Raw genomic sequence first — 24,786 nt, 5'->3', positions numbered from 1 at the left:
TCACAGAGTCACGTGGTAGACGAGAGTCACAGAGTCATGTGGTAGACTAGAGTCACGTGGTAGACTAGAGTCACAGTCGCGTGGTAGACTACAGTCACAGAGTCACAGAGTCACGTGGTAGACTAGATTCACAGAGTCACATGGTAGACTAGAGTCACAGAGTCACATAGTAGACTAGAGTCACAGAGTCACGTGGTGGCCTAGAGTCACGTGGTAGACTAGAGTCATAGAGTCACGTGGTAGACTTGAGTCACGTGGTACACTAGAGTCATGGTCACATGGTAAACGAGAGTCATGTGGTAGACTAGATTCACAGAGTCATGTGGTAGACTAGATTCACAGAGTCATGTGGTGGACTAGAGTGACATGGTCACATGGTAAACAAGAGTCACGTGGTAGACTAGAGTCATAGAGTCACGTGGTAGACTAGAGTCACACAGTCACGTGGTAGACTAGAGTCACAGTCATGTGGTAGACGAGAGTCACAGAGTCACAGGGTCACGTGGTAGACTAGAGTCACAGAGTCACAGAGTCACGTGGTAGACTAGAGTTAAAGAGTCGCGTGGTAGACTAGAGTCACAGAGTCACGTGGTAGACTAGAGTCACGTGGTACACTAGAGTCATGGTCACATGGTAAACTAGAGTCACGTGGTAGACTAGATTCACAGAGTCATGTGGTAGACTAGAGTCACGTGGTAGACTAGAGTCACAGTCACGTGGTAGACTACAGTCACAGAGTCACAGAGTCACGTGGTAGACTAGATTCACAGAGTCACATGGTAGACTAGAGTCACAGAGTCACATAGTAGACTAGAGTCACAGAGTCACGTGGTGGCCTAGAGTCACGTGGTAGACTAGAGTCATAGAGTCACGTGGTAGACTTGAGTCACGTGGTACACTAGAGTCATGGTCACATGGTAAACGAGAGTCATGTGGTAGACTAGATTCACAGAGTCATGTGGTAGACTAGATTCACAGAGTCATGTGGTGGACTAGAGTGACATGGTCACATGGTAAACAAGAGTCACGTGGTAGACTAGAGTCATAGAGTCACGTGGTAGACTAGAGTCACACAGTCACGTGGTAGACTAGAGTCACAGTCATGTGGTAGACGAGAGTCACAGAGTCACAGGGTCACGTGGTAGACTAGAGTCACAGAGTCACAGAGTCACGTGGTAGACTAGAGTTAAAGAGTCGCGTGGTAGACTAGAGTCACAGAGTCACGTGGTAGACTAGAGTCACGTGGTACACCAGAGTCATGGTCACATGGTAAACTAGAGTCACGTGGTAGACTAGATTCACAGAGTCACATGGTAGACTAGATTCACAGAGTCACGTGGTAGACTAGATTCACAGAGTCATGTGGTGGACTAGAGTGACATGGTCACTTGGTAAACAAGAGTCACGTGGGAGACTAGAGTCATAGAGTCACGTGGTAGACTAGAGTCAAAGAGTCACGTGGTAGACTAGAGTCACAGAGTCATGTGGTAGACTAGAGTCACGAGGTAGACGAGAATCACAGTCATGTGGTAGACTAGAGTCACAGAGTCACAGAGTCACAGAGTCACGTGGTAGACTAGAGTCACAGAGTCATGTGGTAGACTAGAGTCACGTGGTAGACTAGAGTCACAGTCACGTGGTAGACTAGAGTCTCAGAGTCACAGAATCACGTGGTAGACGAGAGTCACAGAGTCACGTGGTAGACTAGAGTCACAAAGTCACGTGGTATACTAGAGTCACAGTCACGTGGTAGACTAGAGTCACAGAGTCACAGAATCACAAGGTAGACTAGAGTCACAGAGTCATGTGGTAGACTAGAGTCACGGGGTAGACGAGAATCACAGTCATGTGGTAGACTAGAGTCACAGAGTCACAGTCACAGAGTCACGTGGTAGACTAGAGTCACAGAGTCATGTGGTAGACTAGAGTCACGTGGTAGACTAGAGTCACAGTCACGTGGTAGACTAGAGTCACAGAGTCACAGAGTCACATGGTAGACTAGATTCACAGAGTCATGTGGTGGACTAGAGTGACATGGTCACATGGTAAACAAGAGTCACGTGGTAGACTATAGTCATAGTCATGTGCTGGACTAGATTCACAGAGTCACGTGGTAGGCTAAAGTCACAGAGTCACGTGGTAGAATAGAGTCACGTGGTAGACTAGAGTCACGTGGTAGACTAGTGTCATGTGGTAGACTAGTGTCACGTGGTAGAATTGTGTCACGTGGTAGACTCGAGTCACGTGGTAGACTAGAGTCACGTGGTAGACTAGTGTCACGTGGTAGACGAGAGTCACGTGGTAGACTAGTGTCACGTGGTAGACTAGTGTCACGTGGTAGACTAGTGTCACTTGGTAGACTTGTGTCACGTGGTAGACTAGAGTCACGTGGTAGACTAGAGTCACGTGGTAGACTAGTGTCACGTGGTAGACTAGAGTCACGTGGTAGACTAGTGTCACGCGTTAGACTAGAGTCACGTGGTAGACGAGAGTCACGTGGTAGACTAGTGTCACGTGGAAGACGAGAGTCACGTGGTAGACTAGTGACACGTGGTAGACTAGAGTCACGTGGTAGACTAGTGTCACGTGGTAAACTAGAGTCACGTGGTAGGCTAGTGACACGTGGTAGACTAGAGTCACGTGGTAGACTAGTGTCACGTGGTAGACTAGAGTCACGTGGTAGACGAGAGTCACGTGGTAGCCTAGAGTCACTTGGTAGACTAGACTCACGTGGTAGACTAGAGTCACGTGGTAGACTCGAGTCACGTGGTAGACTAGTGTCACGCGTTAGACTAGAGTCACGTGGTAGACGAGAGTCACGTGGTAGACTAGTGACACGTGGTAGACTAGAGTCACGTGGTAGACTAGTGACACGTGGTAGACTAGTGTCACGTTGTAGACTAGTGTCACGTGGTAGACTAGAGTCACGTGGTAGACTAGTGTCACGTGGTAGACGAGAGTCACGTGGTAGACTAGAGTCACGTGGTAAACTAGAGTCACGTGGTAGACTAGTGTCACGTGGTAGACGAGAGTCACGTGGTAGACTAGTGACACGTGGTAGACTAGAGGCACGTGGTAGACTAGTGTCACGTGGTAGACTAGAGTCACGTGGTAGACTAGTGACACGTGGTAGACTAGAGTCACGTGGTAGACTAGAGTCACGTGGTAGACTAGAGTCACGTGGTAGACGAGAGTCACGTGGTAGCCTAGAGTCACGTGGAAGACGAGAGTCACGTGGTAGACTAGTGTCACATGGAAGACAAGAGTCACGTGGTAGACTAGAGTCATGTGGAAGACGAGAGTCACGTGGTAGACTAGTGTCACGTGGAAGACGAGAGTCACGTGGTAGACTAGTGTCACGTGGAAGACTAGTGTCACATGGTAGACTAGTGTCACGTGGTAGACTAGAGTCACGTGGTAGACTAGAGTCACGTGGAAGACGAGAGTCACGTGGAAGATGAGAGTCACGTGGTAGACTAGAGTGACGTGGAAGACGAGAGTCACGTGGTAGACTAGTGACACGTGGTAGACTAGTGACACGTAGTAGACTAGATTCACGTGGTAGACTAGAGTCACGTGGAAGACTAGAGTCACGTGGAAGACGAGAGTCACGTGGTAGACTAGAGTCACGTGGTAGACTAGAGTCACGTGGAAGACGAGAGTCACGTGGTAGACTAGAGTCACGTGGTAGACTAGTCGAAGATGAGACTTACATGGGATTTCTGGAAGAACATTTTAAACAAAAGTGCAGACTGTGTCAGTGTCATGTCAGACAAGTATACAATAGAACCTCAAGGTGCCCGTATAGACAACAGTATGATTACCATTGGACCTCAAGGGGCCTGTAGAGAACACAGTATGTTTACCATAGAACCTCAAGGGGCCTGTATAGACTACAGTATGTTTACCATAGAACCTCAAGGGGCCTGTATAGACTACAGTATGTTTACCATAGGACCTCAAGGTGCCCGTATAGACTACAGTATGTTTACCATAGGACCTCAAGGTGCTCATTTAGACTACAGTATGTTTACCATAGAACCTCAAGGTGCCCGTATAGACTACAGTATGTTTACCATAGGACCTTTCGGGGCCCATATAGACTACAGTATGTTTACCATAGTACCTCAAGGTGTCCATATAGACTACAGTATGTGTACCATAGTACCTTAAGGGGCCCATATAGACTACAGTATGTTTACCATAGGACCTCAAGGGGCCCATATAGACTACAGTATGTTTACCATAGGACCTCAAGGGGCCCATATAGACTACAGTATGTGTACCATAGTACCTCAAGTTGTCCATATAGACTACAGTATGTGTACCATAGGACCTCAAGGGGCCCATATAGACTACAGAATGTTTACCATAGGACCTCAAGGTGTCCATATAGACTACAGTATGTGTACCATAGGACCTCAAGGGGCCCATATAGACTACAGTATGTTTACCATAGGACCTCAAGGGGCCCATATAGACTACAGTATGTGTACCATAGGACCTCAAGGGGCCCATATAGACTACAGTATGTTTACCATAGGACCTCAAGGGGCCCATATAGACTACAGTATGTGTACCATAGAACCTCAAGGTGTCCATATAGACTACAGTATGTTTACCATAGAAACTCAAGGGGCCCATATAGACTACAGTATGTTTACCATAGGACCTCAAGGGGCCCATATAGACTACAGTATGTTTACCATAGGACCTCAAGGTGTCCATATAGACTACAGTATGTGTACCATAGTACCTCAAGGGGCCTGTATAGACTACAGTATGTTTACCATAGGACCTCAAGGTGTCCATATTGACTACAGTATGTGTACCATAGGACCTCAAGGGGCCTGTATAGACTACAGTATGTTTACCATAGGACCTCAAGGGGCCCATATAGACTACAGTATGTTTACCATAGGACCTCAAGGTGTCCATATAGACTACAGTATGTGTACCATAGGACCTCAAGGGGCCCATATAGACTACAGTATGTTTACCATAGGACCTCAAGGTGTCCATATAGACTACAGTATGTTTACCATAGAACCTCAAGGTGTCCATATAGACTACAGAATGTTTACCATAGAACCTCAAGGGGCCCATATAGACTACAGTATGTTTACCATAGGACCTCAAGGGGCCTGTATAGACTACAGTATGTTTACCATAGGACCTCAAGGTGTCCATATAGACTACAGTATGTGTACCATATTGCCTCAAGGTGTCCATATAGACTACAGTATGTTTACCATAGGACCTCAAGGTGTCCATATAGACTACAGTATGTGTACCATAGGACCTCAAGGGGCCTGTATAGACTACAGTATGTTTACCATAGTACCTCAAGGTGCCCATATAGACTACAGTATGTTTATCATAGTACCTCAAGGTGTCCATATAGAATACAGTATGTTTATCATAGTTCCTCAAGGTGTCCATATAGACTACAGTATGTTTACCATAGTACCTCAAGGTGTCCATATAGACTACAGTATGTGTACCATAGTACCTTAAGGGGCCCATATAGACTACAGTATGTTTACCATAGGACCTCAAGGGGCCCATATAGACTACAGTATGTTTACCATAGGACCTCAAGGGGCCCATATAGACTACAGTATGTGTACCATAGTACCTCAAGTTGTCCATATAGACTACAGTATGTTTACCATAGGACCTCAAGGTGTCCATATAGACTACAGTATGTGTATCATAGTACCTCAAGGTGTCCATATAGACTACAGTATGTTTACCATAGGACCTCAAGGTGTCCATATAGACTACAGTATGTGTACCATAGTACCTCAAGGGGCCTGTATAGACTACAGTATGTTTACCATAGGACCTCAAGGTGTCCATATAGACTACAGTATGTGTACCATAGGACCTCAAGGGGCCTGTATAGACTTCAGTATGTTTACCATAGGACCTCAAGGTGTCCATATAGACTACAGTATGTGTACCATAGTGCCTCAACGTGTCCATATAGACTACAGTATGTTTACCATAGGACCTCAAGGTGTCCATATAGACTACAGTATGTGTACCATAGGACCTCAAGGGGCCTGTATAGACTACAGTATGTTTACCATAGGACCTCAAGGGGCCCATATAGACTACAGTATGTTTACCATAGGACCTCAAGGTGTCCATATAGACTACGGTATGTGTACCATAGGACCTCAAGGGGCCCATATAGACTACAGTATGTTTACCATAGGACCTCAAGGTGTCCATATAGACTACAGTATGTTTACCATAGAACCTCAAGGTGTCCATATAGACTACAGAATGTTTACCATAGAACCTCAAGGGGCCCATATAGACTACAGTATGTTTACCATAGGACCTCAAGGTGTCCATATAGACTACAGTATGTGTACCATAGTACCTCAAGGTGCCCATATAGACTACAGTATGTTTACCATAGTACCTCAAGGTGTCCATATAGACTACAGTATGTTTACCATAAGACCTCAAGGGGCCCATATAGACTACAGTATGTGTACCATAGTACCTCAAGGGGCCCATATAGACTACAGTATGTTTACCATAGGACCTCAAGGGGCCCATATAGACTACAGTATGTTTATCATAGTACCTCAAGGTGCCCATATAGACTACAGTATGTTTATCATAGTACCTCAAGGTGTCCATATAGACTACAGTATGTTTATCATAGTACCTCAAGGGGCCCATATAGACTACAGTATGTTTATCATAGTACCTCAAGGTGCCCATATAGACTACAGTATGTTTACGATAGGACCTCAAGGTGTCCATATAGACTACAGTATGTTTACCATAGGACCTCAAGGTGTCCATATAGACTACAGTATGTTTACCATAGGACCTCAAGGTGTCCATATAGACTACAGTATGTTTACCATAGGACCTCAAGGTGTCCGTATAGACTACAGTATGTTTACCATAGTACCTCAAGGGGCCCATATAGACTACAGTATGTTTATCATAGTACCTCAAGGTGTCCATATAGACTACAGTATGTTTACGATAGGACCTCAAGGTGTCCATATAGACTACAGTATGTTTACCATAGGACCTCAAGGTGTCCATATAGACTACAGTATGTTTACCATAGGACCTCAAGGTGTCCATATAGACTACAGTATGTTTACCATAGGACCTCAAGGTGTCCGTATAGACTACAGTATGTTTACCATAGTACCTCAAGGGGCCCATATAGACTACAGTATGTTTATCATAGTACCTCAAGGTGTCCATATAGACTACAGTATGTTTACCATAGGACCTCAAGGTGTCCATATAGACTACAGTATGTTTACCATAGTACCTCAAGGTGTCCATATAGACTACAGTATGTTTACCATAGGACCTCAAGGTGTCCATATAGACTACAGTATGTTTACCATAGGACCTCAAGGTGTCCATATAGACTACAGTATGTTTACCATAGGACCTCAAGGTGTCCGTATAGACTACAGTATGTTTACCATAGGACCTCAAGGTGTCCATATAGACTACAGTATGTTTACCATAAGACCTCAAGGGGCCCATATAGACTACAGTATGTGTACCATAGTACCTCAAGGGGCCCATATAGACTACAGTATGTTTACCATAGGACCTCAAGGGGCCCATATAGACTACAGTATTACATTTACATTTAAGTCATTTAGCAGACGCTCTTATCCAGAGCGACTTACACTATGTTTATCATAGTACCTCAAGGTGTCCATATAGACTACAGTATGTTTATCATAGTACCTCAAGGGGCCCATATAGACTACAGTATGTTTATCATAGTACCTCAAGGTGCCCATATAGACTACAGTATGTTTATCATAGTACCTCAAGGTGTCCATATAGACTACAGTATGTTTACCATAGTACCTCAAGGTGTCCATATAGACTACAGTATGTTTACCATAAGACCTCAAGGGGCCCATATAGACTACAGTATGTGTACCATAGTACCTCAAGGGGCCCATATAGACTACAGTATGTTTACCATAGGACCTCAAGGGGCCTGTATAGACTACAGTATGTTTACCATAGGACCTCAAGGTGTCCATATAGACTACAGTATGTGTACCATATTGCCTCAAGGTGTCCATATAGACTACAGTATGTTTACCATAGGACCTCAAGGTGTCCATATAGACTACAGTATGTGTATCATAGTACCTCAAGGTGTCCATATAGACTACAGTATGTTTACCATAGGACCTCAAGGTGTCCATATAGACTACAGTATGTGTACCATAGTACCTCAAGGGGCCTGTATAGACTACAGTATGTTTACCATAGGACCTCAAGGTGTCCATATAGACTACAGTATGTGTACCATAGGACCTCAAGGGGCCTGTATAGACTTCAGTATGTTTACCATAGGACCTCAAGGTGTCCATATAGACTACAGTATGTGTACCATAGTGCCTCAAGGTGTCCATATAGACTACAGTATGTTTACCATAGGACCTCAAGGTGTCCATATAGACTACAGTATGTGTACCATAGGACCTCAAGGGGCCTGTATAGACTACAGTATGTTTACCATAGGACCTCAAGGGGCCCATATAGACTACAGTATGTTTACCATAGGACCTCAAGGTGTCCATATAGACTACGGTATGTGTACCATAGGACCTCAAGGGGCCCATATAGACTACAGTATGTTTACCATAGGACCTCAAGGTGTCCATATAGACTACAGTATGTTTACCATAGAACCTCAAGGTGTCCATATAGACTACAGAATGTTTACCATAGAACCTCAAGGGGCCCATATAGACTACAGTATGTTTACCATAGGACCTCAAGGTGTCCATATAGACTACAGTATGTGTACCATAGTACCTCAAGGTGCCCATATAGACTACAGTATGTTTACCATAGTACCTCAAGGTGTCCATATAGACTACAGTATGTTTACCATAAGACCTCAAGGGGCCCATATAGACTACAGTATGTGTACCATAGTACCTCAAGGGGCCCATATAGACTACAGTATGTTTACCATAGGACCTCAAGGGGCCCATATAGACTACAGTATGTTTATCATAGTACCTCAAGGTGCCCATATAGACTACAGTATGTTTATCATAGTACCTCAAGGTGTCCATATAGACTACAGTATGTTTATCATAGTACCTCAAGGGGCCCATATAGACTACAGTATGTTTATCATAGTACCTCAAGGTGCCCATATAGACTACAGTATGTTTACGATAGGACCTCAAGGTGTCCATATAGACTACAGTATGTTTACCATAGGACCTCAAGGTGTCCATATAGACTACAGTATGTTTACCATAGGACCTCAAGGTGTCCATATAGACTACAGTATGTTTACCATAGGACCTCAAGGTGTCCGTATAGACTACAGTATGTTTACCATAGTACCTCAAGGGGCCCATATAGACTACAGTATGTTTATCATAGTACCTCAAGGTGTCCATATAGACTACAGTATGTTTACCATAGGACCTCAAGGTGTCCATATAGACTACAGTATGTTTACCATAGTACCTCAAGGTGTCCATATAGACTACAGTATGTTTACCATAGGACCTCAAGGTGTCCATATAGACTACAGTATGTTTACCATAGGACCTCAAGGTGTCCATATAGACTACAGTATGTTTACCATAGGACCTCAAGGTGTCCGTATAGACTACAGTATGTTTACCATAGGACCTCAAGGTGTCCATATAGACTACAGTATGTTTACCATAAGACCTCAAGGGGCCCATATAGACTACAGTATGTGTACCATAGTACCTCAAGGGGCCCATATAGACTACAGTATGTTTACCATAGGACCTCAAGGGGCCCATATAGACTACAGTATTACATTTACATTTAAGTCATTTAGCAGACGCTCTTATCCAGAGCGACTTACACTATGTTTATCATAGTACCTCAAGGTGTCCATATAGACTACAGTATGTTTATCATAGTACCTCAAGGGGCCCATATAGACTACAGTATGTTTATCATAGTACCTCAAGGTGCCCATATAGACTACAGTATGTTTATCATAGTACCTCAAGGTGTCCATATAGACTACAGTATGTTTACCATAGTACCTCAAGGTGTCCATATAGACTACAGTATGTTTACCATAAGACCTCAAGGGGCCCATATAGACTACAGTATGTGTACCATAGTACCTCAAGGGGCCCATATAGACTACAGTATGTTTACCATAGGACCTCAAGGGGCCCATATAGACTACAGTATGTTTATCATAGTACCTCAAGGTGCCCATATAGACTACAGTATGTTTATCATAGTACCTCAAGGTGTCCATATAGACTACAGTATGTTTATCATAGTACCTCAAGGGGCCCATATAGACTACAGTATGTTTATCATAGTACCTCAAGGTGCCCATATAGACTACAGTATGTTTACGATAGGACCTCAAGGTGTCCATATAGACTACAGTATGTTTACCATAGTACCTCAAGGTGTCCATATAGACTACAGTATGTTTACCATAGGACCTCAAGGTGTCCATATAGACTACAGTATGTTTACCATAGGACCTCAAGGTGTCCATATAGACTACAGTATGTTTACCATAGGACCTCAAGGTGTCCGTATAGACTACAGTATGTTTACCATAGTACCTCAAGGGGCCCATATAGACTACAGTATGTTTATCATAGTACCTCAAGGTGTCCATATAGACTACAGTATGTTTACCATAGGACCTCAAGGTGTCCATATAGACTACAGTATGTTTACCATAGGACCTCAAGGGGCCCATATAGACTACAGTATTACATTTACATTTAAGTCATTTAGCAGACGCTCTTATCCAGAGCGACTTACACTATGTTTATCATAGTACCTCAAGGTGTCCATATAGACTACAGTATGTTTATCATAGTACCTCAAGGGGCCCATATAGACTACAGTATGTTTATCATAGTACCTCAAGGTGCCCATATAGACTACAGTATGTTTATCATAGTACCTCAAGGTGTCCATATAGACTACAGTATGTTTACCATAGTACCTCAAGGTGTCCATATAGACTACAGTATGTTTACCATAAGACCTCAAGGGGCCCATATAGACTACAGTATGTGTACCATAGTACCTCAAGGGGCCCATATAGACTACAGTATGTTTACCATAGGACCTCAAGGGGCCCATATAGACTACAGTATGTTTATCATAGTACCTCAAGGTGCCCATATAGACTACAGTATGTTTATCATAGTACCTCAAGGTGTCCATATAGACTACAGTATGTTTATCATAGTACCTCAAGGGGCCCATATAGACTACAGTATGTTTATCATAGTACCTCAAGGTGCCCATATAGACTACAGTATGTTTACGATAGGACCTCAAGGTGTCCATATAGACTACAGTATGTTTACCATAGTACCTCAAGGTGTCCATATAGACTACAGTATGTTTACCATAGGACCTCAAGGTGTCCATATAGACTACAGTATGTTTACCATAGGACCTCAAGGTGTCCATATAGACTACAGTATGTTTACCATAGGACCTCAAGGTGTCCGTATAGACTACAGTATGTTTACCATAGTACCTCAAGGGGCCCATATAGACTACAGTATGTTTATCATAGTACCTCAAGGTGTCCATATAGACTACAGTATGTTTACCATAGGACCTCAAGGTGTCCATATAGACTACAGTATGTTTACCATAGTACCTCAAGGTGTCCATATAGACTACAGTATGTTTACCATAGGACCTCAAGGTGTCCATATAGACTACAGTATGTTTACCATAGGACCTCAAGGTGTCCATATAGACTACAGTATATTTACCATAGGACCTCAAGGTGTCCGTATAGACTACAGTATGTTTACCATAGGACCTCAAGGTGTCCATATAGACTACAGTATGTTTACCATAAGACCTCAAGGGGCCCATATAGACTACAGTATGTGTACCATAGTACCTCAAGGGGCCCATATAGACTACAGTATGTTTACCATAGGACCTCAAGGGGCCCATATAGACTACAGTATTACATTTACATTTAAGTCATTTAGCAGACGCTCTTATCCAGAGCGACTTACAGTATGTTTATCATAGTACCTCAAGGTGTCCATATAGACTACAGTATGTTTATCATAGTACCTCAAGGGGCCCATATAGACTACAGTATGTTTATCATAGTACCTCAAGGTGCCCATATAGACTACAGTATGTTTATCATAGTACCTCAAGGTGTCCATATAGACTACAGTATGTGTACCATAGTACCTCAAGGGGCCTGTATAGACTACAGTATGTTTACCATAGTACCTCAAGGTGTCCATATAGACTACAGTATGTTTACCATAGTACCTCAAGGGGCCCATTTAGACTACAGTATGTTCACCATAGTACCTCAAGGGGCCCATATAGACTACAGTATGTTTACCATAGGACCTCAAGGTGTCCATATAGACTACAGTATGTGTACCATAGTTCCTCAAGGTGCCTGTATAGACTACAGTATGTTCGTGTGTTTCTATAAGAAGGACTAGTGATGGACTGAGTATTGCAGAAAAATGTGGGACGATCACCCGTGCTAGATATTTCCCAGATGGGTTGGAGGCCCTGTCCGCCATCACAGATTAGAGAAAAAAGGATGTTTGAGTAAGCAACAAAATCCCACAGCTTTTCGGGAGCACCAGTTTAAGTTCAATGAAAAGTGAACTCCCAATTGTGAGGTGTGGTTCCCTGTTCAGTCTGGGTCAGAGAGTGGGAGAGAGCAGGCTCAGTGTCATTAGTTATGATCAGCTGCTGAACAAATACACATTGTGGAACTACCGTTAGCAACTGATTCGGGATCGGCCCTCCCTAGCCGAGTCCTAACGCAAACCATTATGAAAACGAACAACAACACAGGCCCCTGGACCATGAACAAAACAAACACCGTCATGCCTAATCAAACCTATCCCAATTTTCCCAGCTGTTCTTCTCAGTGGTCTGTCTGCCTTTTCAGCTCTGAACGAGCTCAAGTGAATAGATATTGTCATTCCCTTTAAAGTGATGAGTGCTAATGGTAATAGTGCACCATATGTTTGATAGCAGGAGAGCTGCTGTACTGACGTTGTCTCCGAACAGCAGATGCCTTCAGATGGGATATGCCAGTCCTTTTCTCTCCACTGCACTTTATGTAACATCTACTCTAAATGTTAATGAAAAATCTAATAAAAGCAAATAAAAAATGTCTTGCGTTTTCACCCGGCTGAGGTAGACAAGATACGTAATTACAGCTTGGTATTTGCTCAGCAACACTGGTAAGGAAAAAGGCAATTTAGACTGATGTATCCCCTAAAATGAAGTATGATTAAAAAATATATATATATCACCTAGTTGGATGTTAACAAAGGCTGAAACAGATGTTTATTGTTGGAGCATTCATTTAAAAAATGATACCTGAAGTGCCTTTAGGGCATGTCAATTTTGACAGGGCTTTTCCCCCTATGGAACATAAAAAATCTGTGCAGTACTATAGATGAATTCAACTGGACAGGGCATGGACCGTACACTGCGACATGGACTATGGGGATCGGACGTAGAGATGTAAGGGACATTATTAATAAGCAAATCCCTATAAAGCATCAGCTTCATTAGAAAGCCACGGTGGCGTGTGGCTAAGTGACCGTGACGACAGCACAGAGAACAGGGAAAGGAACTGAAAGAATAGGGGAGTTGATCTCGGGAGCACCAGAGGCATCCGACGCATCCGCGCCCCTGGTCCCCACCATATGGGGACTTCATGGTCCTCTCTGCCTTGGTTCATTGATGTCAGCACTCTGAACATCAGCAGGGACCACCAGGACCTTAGAGGGGAGGATACAGTACTGACTTCGGGTCCCCAAAGTGTCACCACCATATGTGGACTTCGCGCCCCTGTAGGTGCCCCTCTGCCTGGTTCAGTGGTGTCTGCTCCATGAGCATCAGCTGGGACCACGAGGACCCTAAACTCAGACCTCTGGGGGAATGTGATGAATGCAGAGGGGCAGGACACAGTACTGTAGCTCAGTGTACCATGTTAAGACCCTGCAGTCAACTGCAAATCACAACCTGTCACTAATTCCCTACTCCTCTCGCTCCCCCTCCCTCCCTCCCTCCCTCCCCTCTTCCCTCTCTCTCCCCTCTCCCTCCCTCCATCCACTAGGACTACAGAGTGAACATCTTCCTCCGTCAAAAGTGGAACGACCCCAGGTTAGCGTACACAGAGTACCCTGACGGTTCTCTGGACCTGGACCCCTCTATGTTGGACTCTATCTGGAAACCTGACTTGTTCTTCGCCAACGAGAAAGGGGCCCATTTCCACGAAGTCACCACAGACAACAAGCTGTTAAGAATATTCAAGAATGGCAACGTCCTCTATTCTATACGGTGAGTGTGTACAGTATGGATGCCACTAACACCCTTTTCACATTATAATACCGAACTTAACCAAACTGGGCTCAGATAATTCCATCAACTATGGTGGATTCATTACCAGGCTAGCTCAGTACAGCTTGGTTTGGCTCAGCTCAGTTCGTCTCAGTAGTGTGAAAAACCCTCAAGAGGTGTGGGTCTAAGCATCATCAAATGAACATCTTACAATGATACATCACATAATCAGACTATAGGCCTGTCGAATGGCCAATAACTCACACCGAGTCTTATCCAAATTCGAAACATTCAATCCACTACACTCTTTAGAAAAAAAGGTGCTATATAGAATCTAAAAGGGTTCGTCAGCTATCGCATAGGAGAACCCTTTGAACTATTTCTTTGGGTTCCAGGTAAAACCCTGTTGGTTCCAGGTAGAACCCATTGGGTTCTATGTAGAACCCTTTCCCCATAGGGTTCTACTTGGAACCCAAAAGAATGCTACCTGGAACCTGGAATTAAAAAGGGTTCTCCTATGAGGACAGCTGAAGAACTCTTTTGGAACCCTTTTTTCAAAGAGTGTACTGACAAAAATGCTCTGCCACACCGTCAGCCAAGATGGGACACTTCTCATCTTCTGTCATTAAACATAAAGCCAGAACGGGGGGTGTCACAATGTTGAGTAAATCTCAAATTGTTGAAAGCCTTGAGTCGACGGCATCAGTCGGGTTGAGTTATGGAGTTGTGTAGTGGCGGGGCTGTAGAAAAGCTGCGATGGAAGGCTGAGAGGATATGACACAACGGAGCGGAGGGATCCCATCGGCCATGGAGTCGGTCCGCAGCCTGGCGCCTCCGGGGTGGAGGACGTAATTAAAACCGTCAGCCTTCTTCGTTTTGTCTCTATCCTTTTTCTCCTTCTTTCGTTCCCTCTCCTCCAACTGGATGCCGCTCTCTCCATCCTTCTCATCTCTCTGCTTCTCTCTTTCTCTCTTCTTTCACACTTTCTTTTTCCTCTCTCTCTCTTTCTCTCTCTCTCTCTTTCTCTCTCTCTCTTTCTCTCTCTCTTTCTCTCTCTCTTTCTCTCTCTCTTTCTCTCTCTCTTTCTCTCTCTTCTCACCAGCGATTTACAGCACTACTGGTTCAACACTGAGCCAAGTTCACTTGACACTTGACATGATTTGTACAGGCATGACACATGTGAATGTACACTCTTTGGGCTCCAAAGCAGTTCTTCTGCTGACCCCATAAGAAAGCCTTTTTGGTTCCAGGTAGAACTATTATGGGTTCCATGTTGAACCCTCTGTGTAAAGGGTTCTACATGTAACTCGAAAGGGTTCTACTTGGAACCAGAATGGTTCTACCTGGAACCAAAAGGGGTTATTCAATGGGGACAGCCGAAGAACCCTTTTAGATATCACCTTTTTTTCCTAAGAGTGTAAGACAAAGTTGAATTACTGTTTAAGGGATGCCCCGCCTCACTTTTCTCCACACCCCAATTAAGAAAAAAAACCTACTAATCAGATGTGTTATTTTCTGGCTAATATATGCTGCTCTCTGTTTATAATGCACTCACGGTCCGCACTCCCTAGATGCTTTCCCAAGAGACCAAACCACCTCAGATCACGCGCCCAGGACATGTTCGAGCCTCGGATTGGACAGTGAAACACACACGCTGGCACCTGCAGGCGACGTGCAGGTGTTTCATTTCTCTCGCCTGCTGTCATGGCTGAAGCCAGCGCAAATTCCTACTATTTATGTGTCCAGGTTAAACGTGGGACGTCCCTCATTATAAACAAATAGTCGGTTAAATTCGTGGTTATTGCATCAGAGATCAGGGCATTCTTCAGCAAAGACGCAGTGCAAGCTGATAGTATTTTGGACAATCAAATTGAAGTCAAAATGATTGATGAAATCAAAGTGTGTCAGCTGGTGTGTCAGCTGGGGGGGTGAGAAGTTACTGGGCTCAAATTTAGTCACATTTGATCTGTATAGCTTGATGCTTCTAATTGTGCACGTTATAAACAACATCTATTTTTTGATGATGATGAAAGTTTATACTGTATGGCTGGATTTATGTATTTTCTTCCACTGCTACATTCATTTGGCAGACCTAACTTGATTGATCCTCTTTCCACAAGGCCTAGTCTATGAGAGGCCTAATCATATTTGTATGAATATTTTGTTAACGCCTCAGCTATAGAGATGCACTCAGGTAATGAACTCATTATTATGCATCAACATTTTGATTTTATTTACAGTTATTTACTGTTAATCATTCCTGAATTTGCTATACAATTAAGCAGATTAATGCACGGATAATACATTCATATATAACCTTTTTTTAAATCATTCATGTTAATTTGCGTATTAATAATAATAATCTGATAATCAGTCTGAAATGGAATATTTTGCGTGTTCTTCATGTCCATATGGCCAAGGACAATGTGGTAAAGTACTGTTATACCTTATCCTCCGAATGATTCTTTTTTTTTTAATTGCTCGCTCGCCTCACTTTTCTGGGGGGGAAATCTGTTAAACAGTGAATCAATTTTGTCTGGCCTCAGCAGAAAATCCACTACCACCTAATGTAATGGGTAGCTACATAAAGGATTTCAAAACACATTCATAACCCATACTTAAAACATTCATAACCCATACTTAACACATTCATAACCCATACTTAACACATTCATAACCCATACTTAACACATTCATAACCCATACTTAACACATTCATAACCCATACTTAACACATTCATAACCCATACTTAACACATTCATAACCCATACTTAACACATTCGCAACCCATACTTAACACATTCATAACCCATACTTAACACATTCATAACCCATACTTAACACATTCATAAGGCACGTGATAGTGGTGATGAATGTGCAAAGTAGGTATGAATTCCTAATGTATAGCCCCTTTCAAGTCAAACGATACCTAGTTGTGATGTATACTCACATGGTTTTATTTTCTATTGTCTATCTGTTTTCCAGATTGACATTAACCCTCTCCTGTCCGATGGACCTGAAGAACTTCCCCATGGACGTGCAGACGTGTATCATGCAGCTCGAGAGCTGTGAGTACAGCACTATAGTATTACTGTAGTAGTACGGCAGTATTTAGTATATTATCCACTCATTATAGCCCTGTGACTATCCGTCGTGGATATATGTGGAATATATGTGGAATAAAATGACAAAAGCCTGTTACGTAAAATGTTCAGATTGAATTTTTCATCTGACGGGCAGTAGGGAGCTTTTTATAGTTCCAATAAATATTGAGGTCACTGGTAAAATAATCTCATCAGATTTGTGGTGAAGAGAGCGTGGGCATGGGTTTACCTGGGTAGGATAATAATGGCTTGTCATGCCAGTGTGGGTGGTATGTCCTCTTGTGACCACACAGATGCACGAATGTAGGCTCTCGCTTACAAACACACACACACATACACACACACACACACACGCATACACACACACACACGCATACATACACACACACACACGCATACATACGCACGCACGCACGCGCGCACACACACACACACACACACACACACACACACACACACACACACACACACACACACCGCTGACCTAATACTCTAGGCTCTCTTCCTGCCTGGACCGTCTCTATGGCCCTGTGGAATGGACTCATTCAGGCCAGTAGACCAGCAGTTATTGGTTATGAAGGCTGTTAATGGAGGGTTATTAACATATATTTAGATATGCAAAAGTCACTTCTAATAAGGGAGGATATGTATGAGTATATCAAGTGCCAGCTGAATATGTGCATATAAGGAGCATAATTATTGGAACATTTTACGGGGTAATCTTCAGATTGTCCTTGAGTAAAACATCAATATCTAGCTGTGTATATCGAAATTAAAATTCATATACACTTCTTTCGCGTACTATTACTACATAATCTTAACCATATTTTTGACCCGTAGCACTTGTCCATTTCCTGAATCCATTTAAGTGAATTTCAAGTCCCAATCACTCCATCCATCAAGATGAGCCACTTCATGATGAGCCACTTTGTGAGTGGGGTTCCCACACAGCAGAAATCAATCCCTGTGGACCATCAATCGCTATGCGTTCCCCATCTCCCTACAGCACACTCCCCTATTAGCTTTTACCACCTGGAGTAAAGGAGGTGCTCCGTTACCTTGTTAAAGATGTGTGGACTTGAGGAGACACAGCACTGGATGTGTCCGCTGTCCACTAAAAGACGTAGCAAATTGGCAAATACCAGCATTTGCACAGGGGTCTGAGTGTCTCGCAAAATAATTCATGCCGGTTGCTGCAGTGTCGCAGACGCAGAGGCTTTTAGCCGGGACATCTCTCGTCTCTGTGTCAGAGAGTTTGTACTACTCCCCTCCCCTTGCTCTCTCGCTCTCTCGAGTCAAAACATGACTGTGATAACGCCAGTCACAAGATAACACTTTACTCCCACAGAGCTAGCAGAAGTGGACACACTGTACCCACGAAACTAAAGCCTGCTCCGCTCAGCCAGACTCTGAACGGCTTGGATCAGATAGGCCAAGCACGTTAACCCACAGAAGGTCATGTAGAAACACTCCAATCAGCAGGAATTGGGAGTCAATGACTTGAGGAATATATTGAAGGAATACAGAAGGAGCACATATGATATAATATGAATAATGTATTAACAGTGTGTATGATGTGCTATAACTTGGTCTGAACTTGAATTGACTCTGAAGTGCAGTTGCGGTCCGGGGGGATAGTTACCATGGCGCTGTACTGTTTAATGCTTGGGGAGATCATTTGTCTTCATTTGTACGGCCTCGCGTTATTTCATTATTTTATGTACCACAGTTGGCGAGGCCCTTCTGGCTGGCTTTAGCCATTTGAAATGTGAGTTCAAAGTTAAAAGGGAATGATGTTGATGGGTCGATGCCCGGTGTCTGGAATGGAGGGAAATAGATAGGCATGGGTTATTTTATGTCATTTATGAAATCTTGTCAATTATAATGAATGGTTATGATGGTCGGTCTGTTGGGATACTGTGGCATCATTTAGAATGTATGTATGGCCGGTATTTATCCTAATAATGTCATCATTTATTGGATTTGCATGGTGCTTTTCCAGATGCTCCAAGTGCTTCACATAGGGGGAAACTCTTCTCATCCACCACCTAAGACATCAACTGGCATTCGAAAATCAGCCATTAGTGCGAACCAATAGGAATGTAGGAGCAGAGGAAGTTCTGAGTCATGTTGTGACTACAGTACATTGACTCATACTGCGGAGGCTGCGTTGACTAATTTCATCTCCCAATATTAACCGAAATGTCTGCACTGCCTAGTCCCTTGGGCTGGTGAACTGCATCGTGGGATACTTTGGGTTAAAGATAAATAGCCTACATGCAAGGTTGAGATATATCCAAGATGCTTCTATATCCAGCTGCAGATATTTAATATAATTTCTCTTGATTATTTAACTCTTATCGGTATCTTTCAGTGTCCTTACGTTCAAAGATATATATTTTCCTACTGGAGACTGGATAGCTTTTTCGGCTTGCACAATAGGGCATAGCTGTTAGAATGCCTGTTCCCTATAGCTGGCAGATGGACACTAAAGGAGATGTTAATGCTTCAAATGGAAAGAGGTCATTTGCATGACTAGTACTCAGTTAACTGGGACCTTATTCTGAGGAATAAACAAATGGATTCCTTTTTCCCCCCCATTTCGAGGTCCCAGTTTTACATGCCGTTCCTGAGATATTATCGTAGAGTCAACATGGCTTTAGAATCAGACCTGTTTTGTTCATCTGATCACATTAGAAAACTTTCCATCCCTCCTCCTTTCACGTCAGTCACTCCATTATTTGTAAGGCCTCAGTCACACATTCCATCCCTCCTCCTTTCACGTCAGTCACTCCATTATCTGTAAGGCATCAGTCACACATTCCATCCCCCCTCCTTTCACGTCAGTCACTCCATTATCTGTAAGGCATCAGTCACACATTCCATCCCTCCTCCTTTCATGTCAGTCACTCCATTATCTGTAAGGCATCAGTCATACATTCCATCCCTCCTCCTTTCACGTCAGTCACTCCATTATCTGTAAGGCATCAGTCACACATTCCATCCCTCCTCCTTTCACGTCAGTCACTCCATTATTTGTAAAGCCTCAGTCACACATTCCATCCCTCCTCCTTTCATGTCAGTCACTCCATTATCTGTAAGGCATCAGTCACACATTCCATCCCTCCTCCTTTCACGTCCCCTCCTCCTTTCACGTCAGTCACTCCAGTATCTGTAAGGCATCAGTCACACATTCCATCCCTCCTCCTTTCACATCAGTCACTCCATTATCTGTAAGGCATCAGTCACACATTCCATCCTTCCTCCTTTCACGTCAGTCACTCCATTATCTGTTAGGCCTCAGTCATACATTCCATCCTGGGAAATCTTTGCCTGAATTACCCATTTTTGAATGGATAAACTATTACAATCCAAGTTTGTTTGGCATACTAGTAGATTAGTAAATTGGCATACTAAATAGTGGATTGGTATACTAAATAGTGGAATGGTATACTAAATAGTGGATTGGTATACTAAATAGTGGATTGGAATACTAAATAGTGGGTTGGTATACTAAATAGTGGATTGGTATACTAAATAGTGGATTGGTATACTAAATAGTGGATTGGTATACTAAATAGTGGATTGGTATACTAAATTGGTATACTAAATAGTGGATTGGTATACTAAATAGTGGATTGGTATACTAAATAGTGGGTTGGTATACTAAATAGTGGATTGGTATACTAAATAGTGGATTGGTATACTAAATAGTGGATTGGTATACTAAATAGTGGATTGGCCCATGAAGTCTGCCCGTACTTATTCCTTTAGCACTAAAGACAGTGCGACATTAACAACATTGACTCCTGGTTGATCTATTGAAATGAACAACTTATCCTTGATTCAGTGTAATCTATAGCATTGATATTTCATGTATGATACAGCATATAACACATAAGGTATCCATGATATTTTGATCTTCCCATAAATCTGGTCTAGGTGGAGATATGAAATGTATAAATCATCAATTGAATATGTTTTTATAAAGGCTTTTTTACATCAGCTGTTGACACACAGTACTTTTACTGTACAGTAACCCGGGCCTAGGCTATATTGTCTGATTGCAAGTCCCGCCCCTCTTCTTTTCCAGTTGGCTACACAATGAACGACCTGATCTTTGAGTGGCAGGAGAATGGACCAGTCCAGGTAGCTGATGGGTTGACCCTCCCACAGTTCATAATGAAGGATGAGACGGATCTGAGATACTGCACCAAGCACTATAACACAGGTAAGATACAATGGGAGTGTTTGAGGTCGAGTCCATTGCAGTCGGACTGTGCAGAAACACAAAAATGAATCTTCCATCCCAAATGAAGCTAAGTTTAGTGAATATGCACAGAGCCATCCTCAGGCTCCACACGGTTAGAGTTGAAAGATGGGACCTTTATTGTGAAATCTAATTGTGTTTTTGTATGGCATCATCAACACGAACGCTAAGAATAACGGTGGGACAAGCGTCTTCACGCTTCTGCTTTGGAAAACAGAATGCACAAACAAGGTAATGGGTTGATGGTGTTAATCGTAGTGGTATATAGCTTGACTACATCATTGAAAGAATGAACAATTCATGAATTTACATTTATGAATGTACATTTACATCTACATTTGAAAACTAGAACATTCATATTGCTCATCCTAAATGGCTTTGAGCCGAAACAGTAAGGCCTTTTTTAACTCAATTCAAGATGGTTTCAATATTCACAGGCTGCATATGCTATATGGCTCACAACATTCTCGACATCAGCAGAGCTCTATTACCATTTCTTACAACCAGCAATGTCAGAGAACACGGTTCCAATTCGGGAATTCAACCTTGGTCTTCTTTCACATAACAGAAAAATAACTGCAGGTCTCTAACTCTACATCTCCAGCTAACTGCACCACTATCCAATATTATAAGTTTGGCCCTTTTTCTTCCTTCTCAGAACAACACAATCGCTGCAGGCTTTCACAGCTAACTGCAGTGCTAGATTAATCCTAGGCCGAAGTGGGGCCTTATTCAGCTTCTTTCACTCTAGCTAGTGCTGTGGTAGACTGGAGCCTCACACTTCATTGGGCTACTTCACTGGCTGGCTGGCTGGCTGACAACAAGTCTATAGTTGCTTTAGACAGGCAGCCCAATTCTGATATTTTTTCCACTAATTGGTCTTTTGACCAATCAAATCAGATGTTCTCAGGTCAGATTTTTTTTTAGAACTGATCTGATTGGTCAAAATACCAATTAGTGGGAAAAAGATTAGAACTGGGCTGCCTGTCTAATGCAACTATAGCCTTGTTGTCAGCCAGCCAGCCAGCCAGTGAAGTAGCCCAATGAAGTGTGTCCCAAATGGCGCGCATATTCCCTATATAGTGCACTACTTTTGACCAGGCCCTATTTCAGATGCAGCCTCAGTGTGGCCTTATTCAGCCAGTGACGTAAAGTGCACCGTGAGGTAGGAGGCATTTCAGGCTGAATAATGTAGTTTCTTCTACCTGCATCTTTCATGGGCCTGTCATGTCCTCATTGCCAACGCTAAGTCAGCCTTAGCACGCCCGCTTCCTCACTCCTGGCTAATCAGGAGTATGTTGTGCTTCAATTAACGAGAGGGAGAAAAGGAAACGAAGATGTATTTTTAGACTGAGAGAGCAGCAGAGAGAATGGGAGAGGCTTGGATGGATAGGTGGGTGGATGGAGGCAGGGAGAGAGGAGGGGTGAGAGAGAAGTGAGGACAGAGAGAGGGGGGGACAGAGAGAAGTGGGGGATAGAGAGAGAGGGGGGCAGAGAGAAGTGGGGGACAGAGAGAGAGGGGGGGACAGAGAGAAGGGGGAGTATAGAGAGAGAGAGGGGGGGACAGAGAGAAGGGGGAGTACAGAGAGAGAGAGGGGGGGTACAGAGAGAGTGGGGGAAGAGAGAAGGGGGAGTACAGAGAGAGGGGGGGACAGATGTAGGAGAAGGAATATCATCTGATAATTAAAAAAGCTTGTTTTTTCCTCCTTTCACTACGTTAATTATATATAACAAGCTCCTTAGTGCATGTCTAGGCTTCCATGGTTGTCACGTCAACAGTGCTTAGAGTGAGGCTGAAACAGTCCCCTATCAATAAGAGGTGTTTTGGCTGCTGACTACTTGAAAAGAGATTCTGTTTTAATACCAGTATCGCATTTGCTTTGGCTATTATGGTCAATTCAACTTATAAAAAGAGTAAAAGCATAAATGAATACATTTTGGTTATACAGTAGCTATGGAATTGTTATTCCACTTGCTTTTCACTCCAAGGTAATGGTTTAATGTGCAGCCTTGGTGAACTGGTATACCACCAAACAGTCTCTGAACTAAAGCCCCCCTGAGAACTGTCAGGACCTCATTTTAAGTTCTTAGAAATGCTTAATGATTTAGTTTTGTTACATGCACGAAAAAGCCAAAGTGTAGGCTTATTCTATGAATGGAGAAGGCCAGAACATGCCTCTACCCAGGCTGCTATTTTTAGAAGCTGTCAGCTCTCTGTCCTGTCTCACATAAGGAGGAGATGAGAGAGAGAGAGGGGGAGAGAAGTCAGGCAGGAAATAAGGAGACAAGAGAGAGAGAGAGAGGGGGTAGATAAGTCAGGCAGGAAATAAGGAGACGAGATAGAGAGTGGGGGGAGAGAAGTCAGGCAGGAAAGAAGGAGACGAGAGAGAGGGGGGGGGGAGAAGTCAGGCAGGAAAGAAGGAGACATGATAGAGAGAGAGAGAGAGAGAGAGAGAGAGAGAGAGAGGGTAGATAAGTCAGGCAGGAAAGAAGGAGACATGATAGAGAGTGGGGGAGAGAAGTCAGGCAGGAAAGAAGGAGACGAGAGAGAGAGGGGGGGAGAGAAGTCAGGCAGGAAAGAAGGAGACGAGAGAGAGAGAGAGGGTAGATAAGTCAGGCAGGAAAGAAGGAGACGAGAGAGAGAGGGGGAGAAGTCAGGCAAGAAAGAAGGAGATGAGAGAGAGAGAGAGAGAGAGAAAGAGAGAGAGGGAGAGAAATCAGGCAGGAAAGAAGGAGACGAGAGAGGGGGGGGAGAGGGAGAGAAATCAGGCAGGAAAGAAGGAGACGAGAGAGAGAGGGGGGGAGAAGTGAGGCAGGAAAGAAGGAGATGAGAGAGAGAGAGAGAGGGAGAAAAATCAGGCAGGAAAGAAGGAGACGAGAGAGAGAGGGGGGGAGAATTCAGGCAGGAAAAAAGGAGACGAGAGAGAGAGAGAGAGAGAGAGAGAGAGAGAGAGAGAGGGGGGGGGAGAAGTCAGGCAGGAAAGAAGGAGACTAGAGAGAGAGAGAGAGAGAGAGAGGGGGAAAGAGAAGTC

General features: G+C 43.5%; 1 protein-coding gene across 1 annotated transcript in view; it reads left to right on the top strand.

The window, feature by feature from the left end:
* Window positions 1-24,786, top strand: part of LOC135507594 (glycine receptor subunit alpha-3-like) — a 141,981-nt gene that overhangs the window by 78,429 nt on the left and 38,766 nt on the right. The window contains exons 4-6 of the mRNA XM_064927134.1: window positions 14,156-14,379; window positions 17,366-17,448; window positions 21,578-21,715. Coding sequence (XP_064783206.1) covers window positions 14,156-14,379; window positions 17,366-17,448; window positions 21,578-21,715 — 445 coding nt within the window. The remainder of the gene's footprint in view (window positions 1-14,155; window positions 14,380-17,365; window positions 17,449-21,577; window positions 21,716-24,786) is intronic.

This window comes from Oncorhynchus masou, chromosome 21 (assembly GCF_036934945.1).
Source record: "Oncorhynchus masou masou isolate Uvic2021 chromosome 21, UVic_Omas_1.1, whole genome shotgun sequence".
Lineage (NCBI taxonomy): Eukaryota > Metazoa > Chordata > Actinopteri > Salmoniformes > Salmonidae > Oncorhynchus > Oncorhynchus masou.
This window is presented reverse-complemented; position numbering and strand designations above follow the sequence as displayed.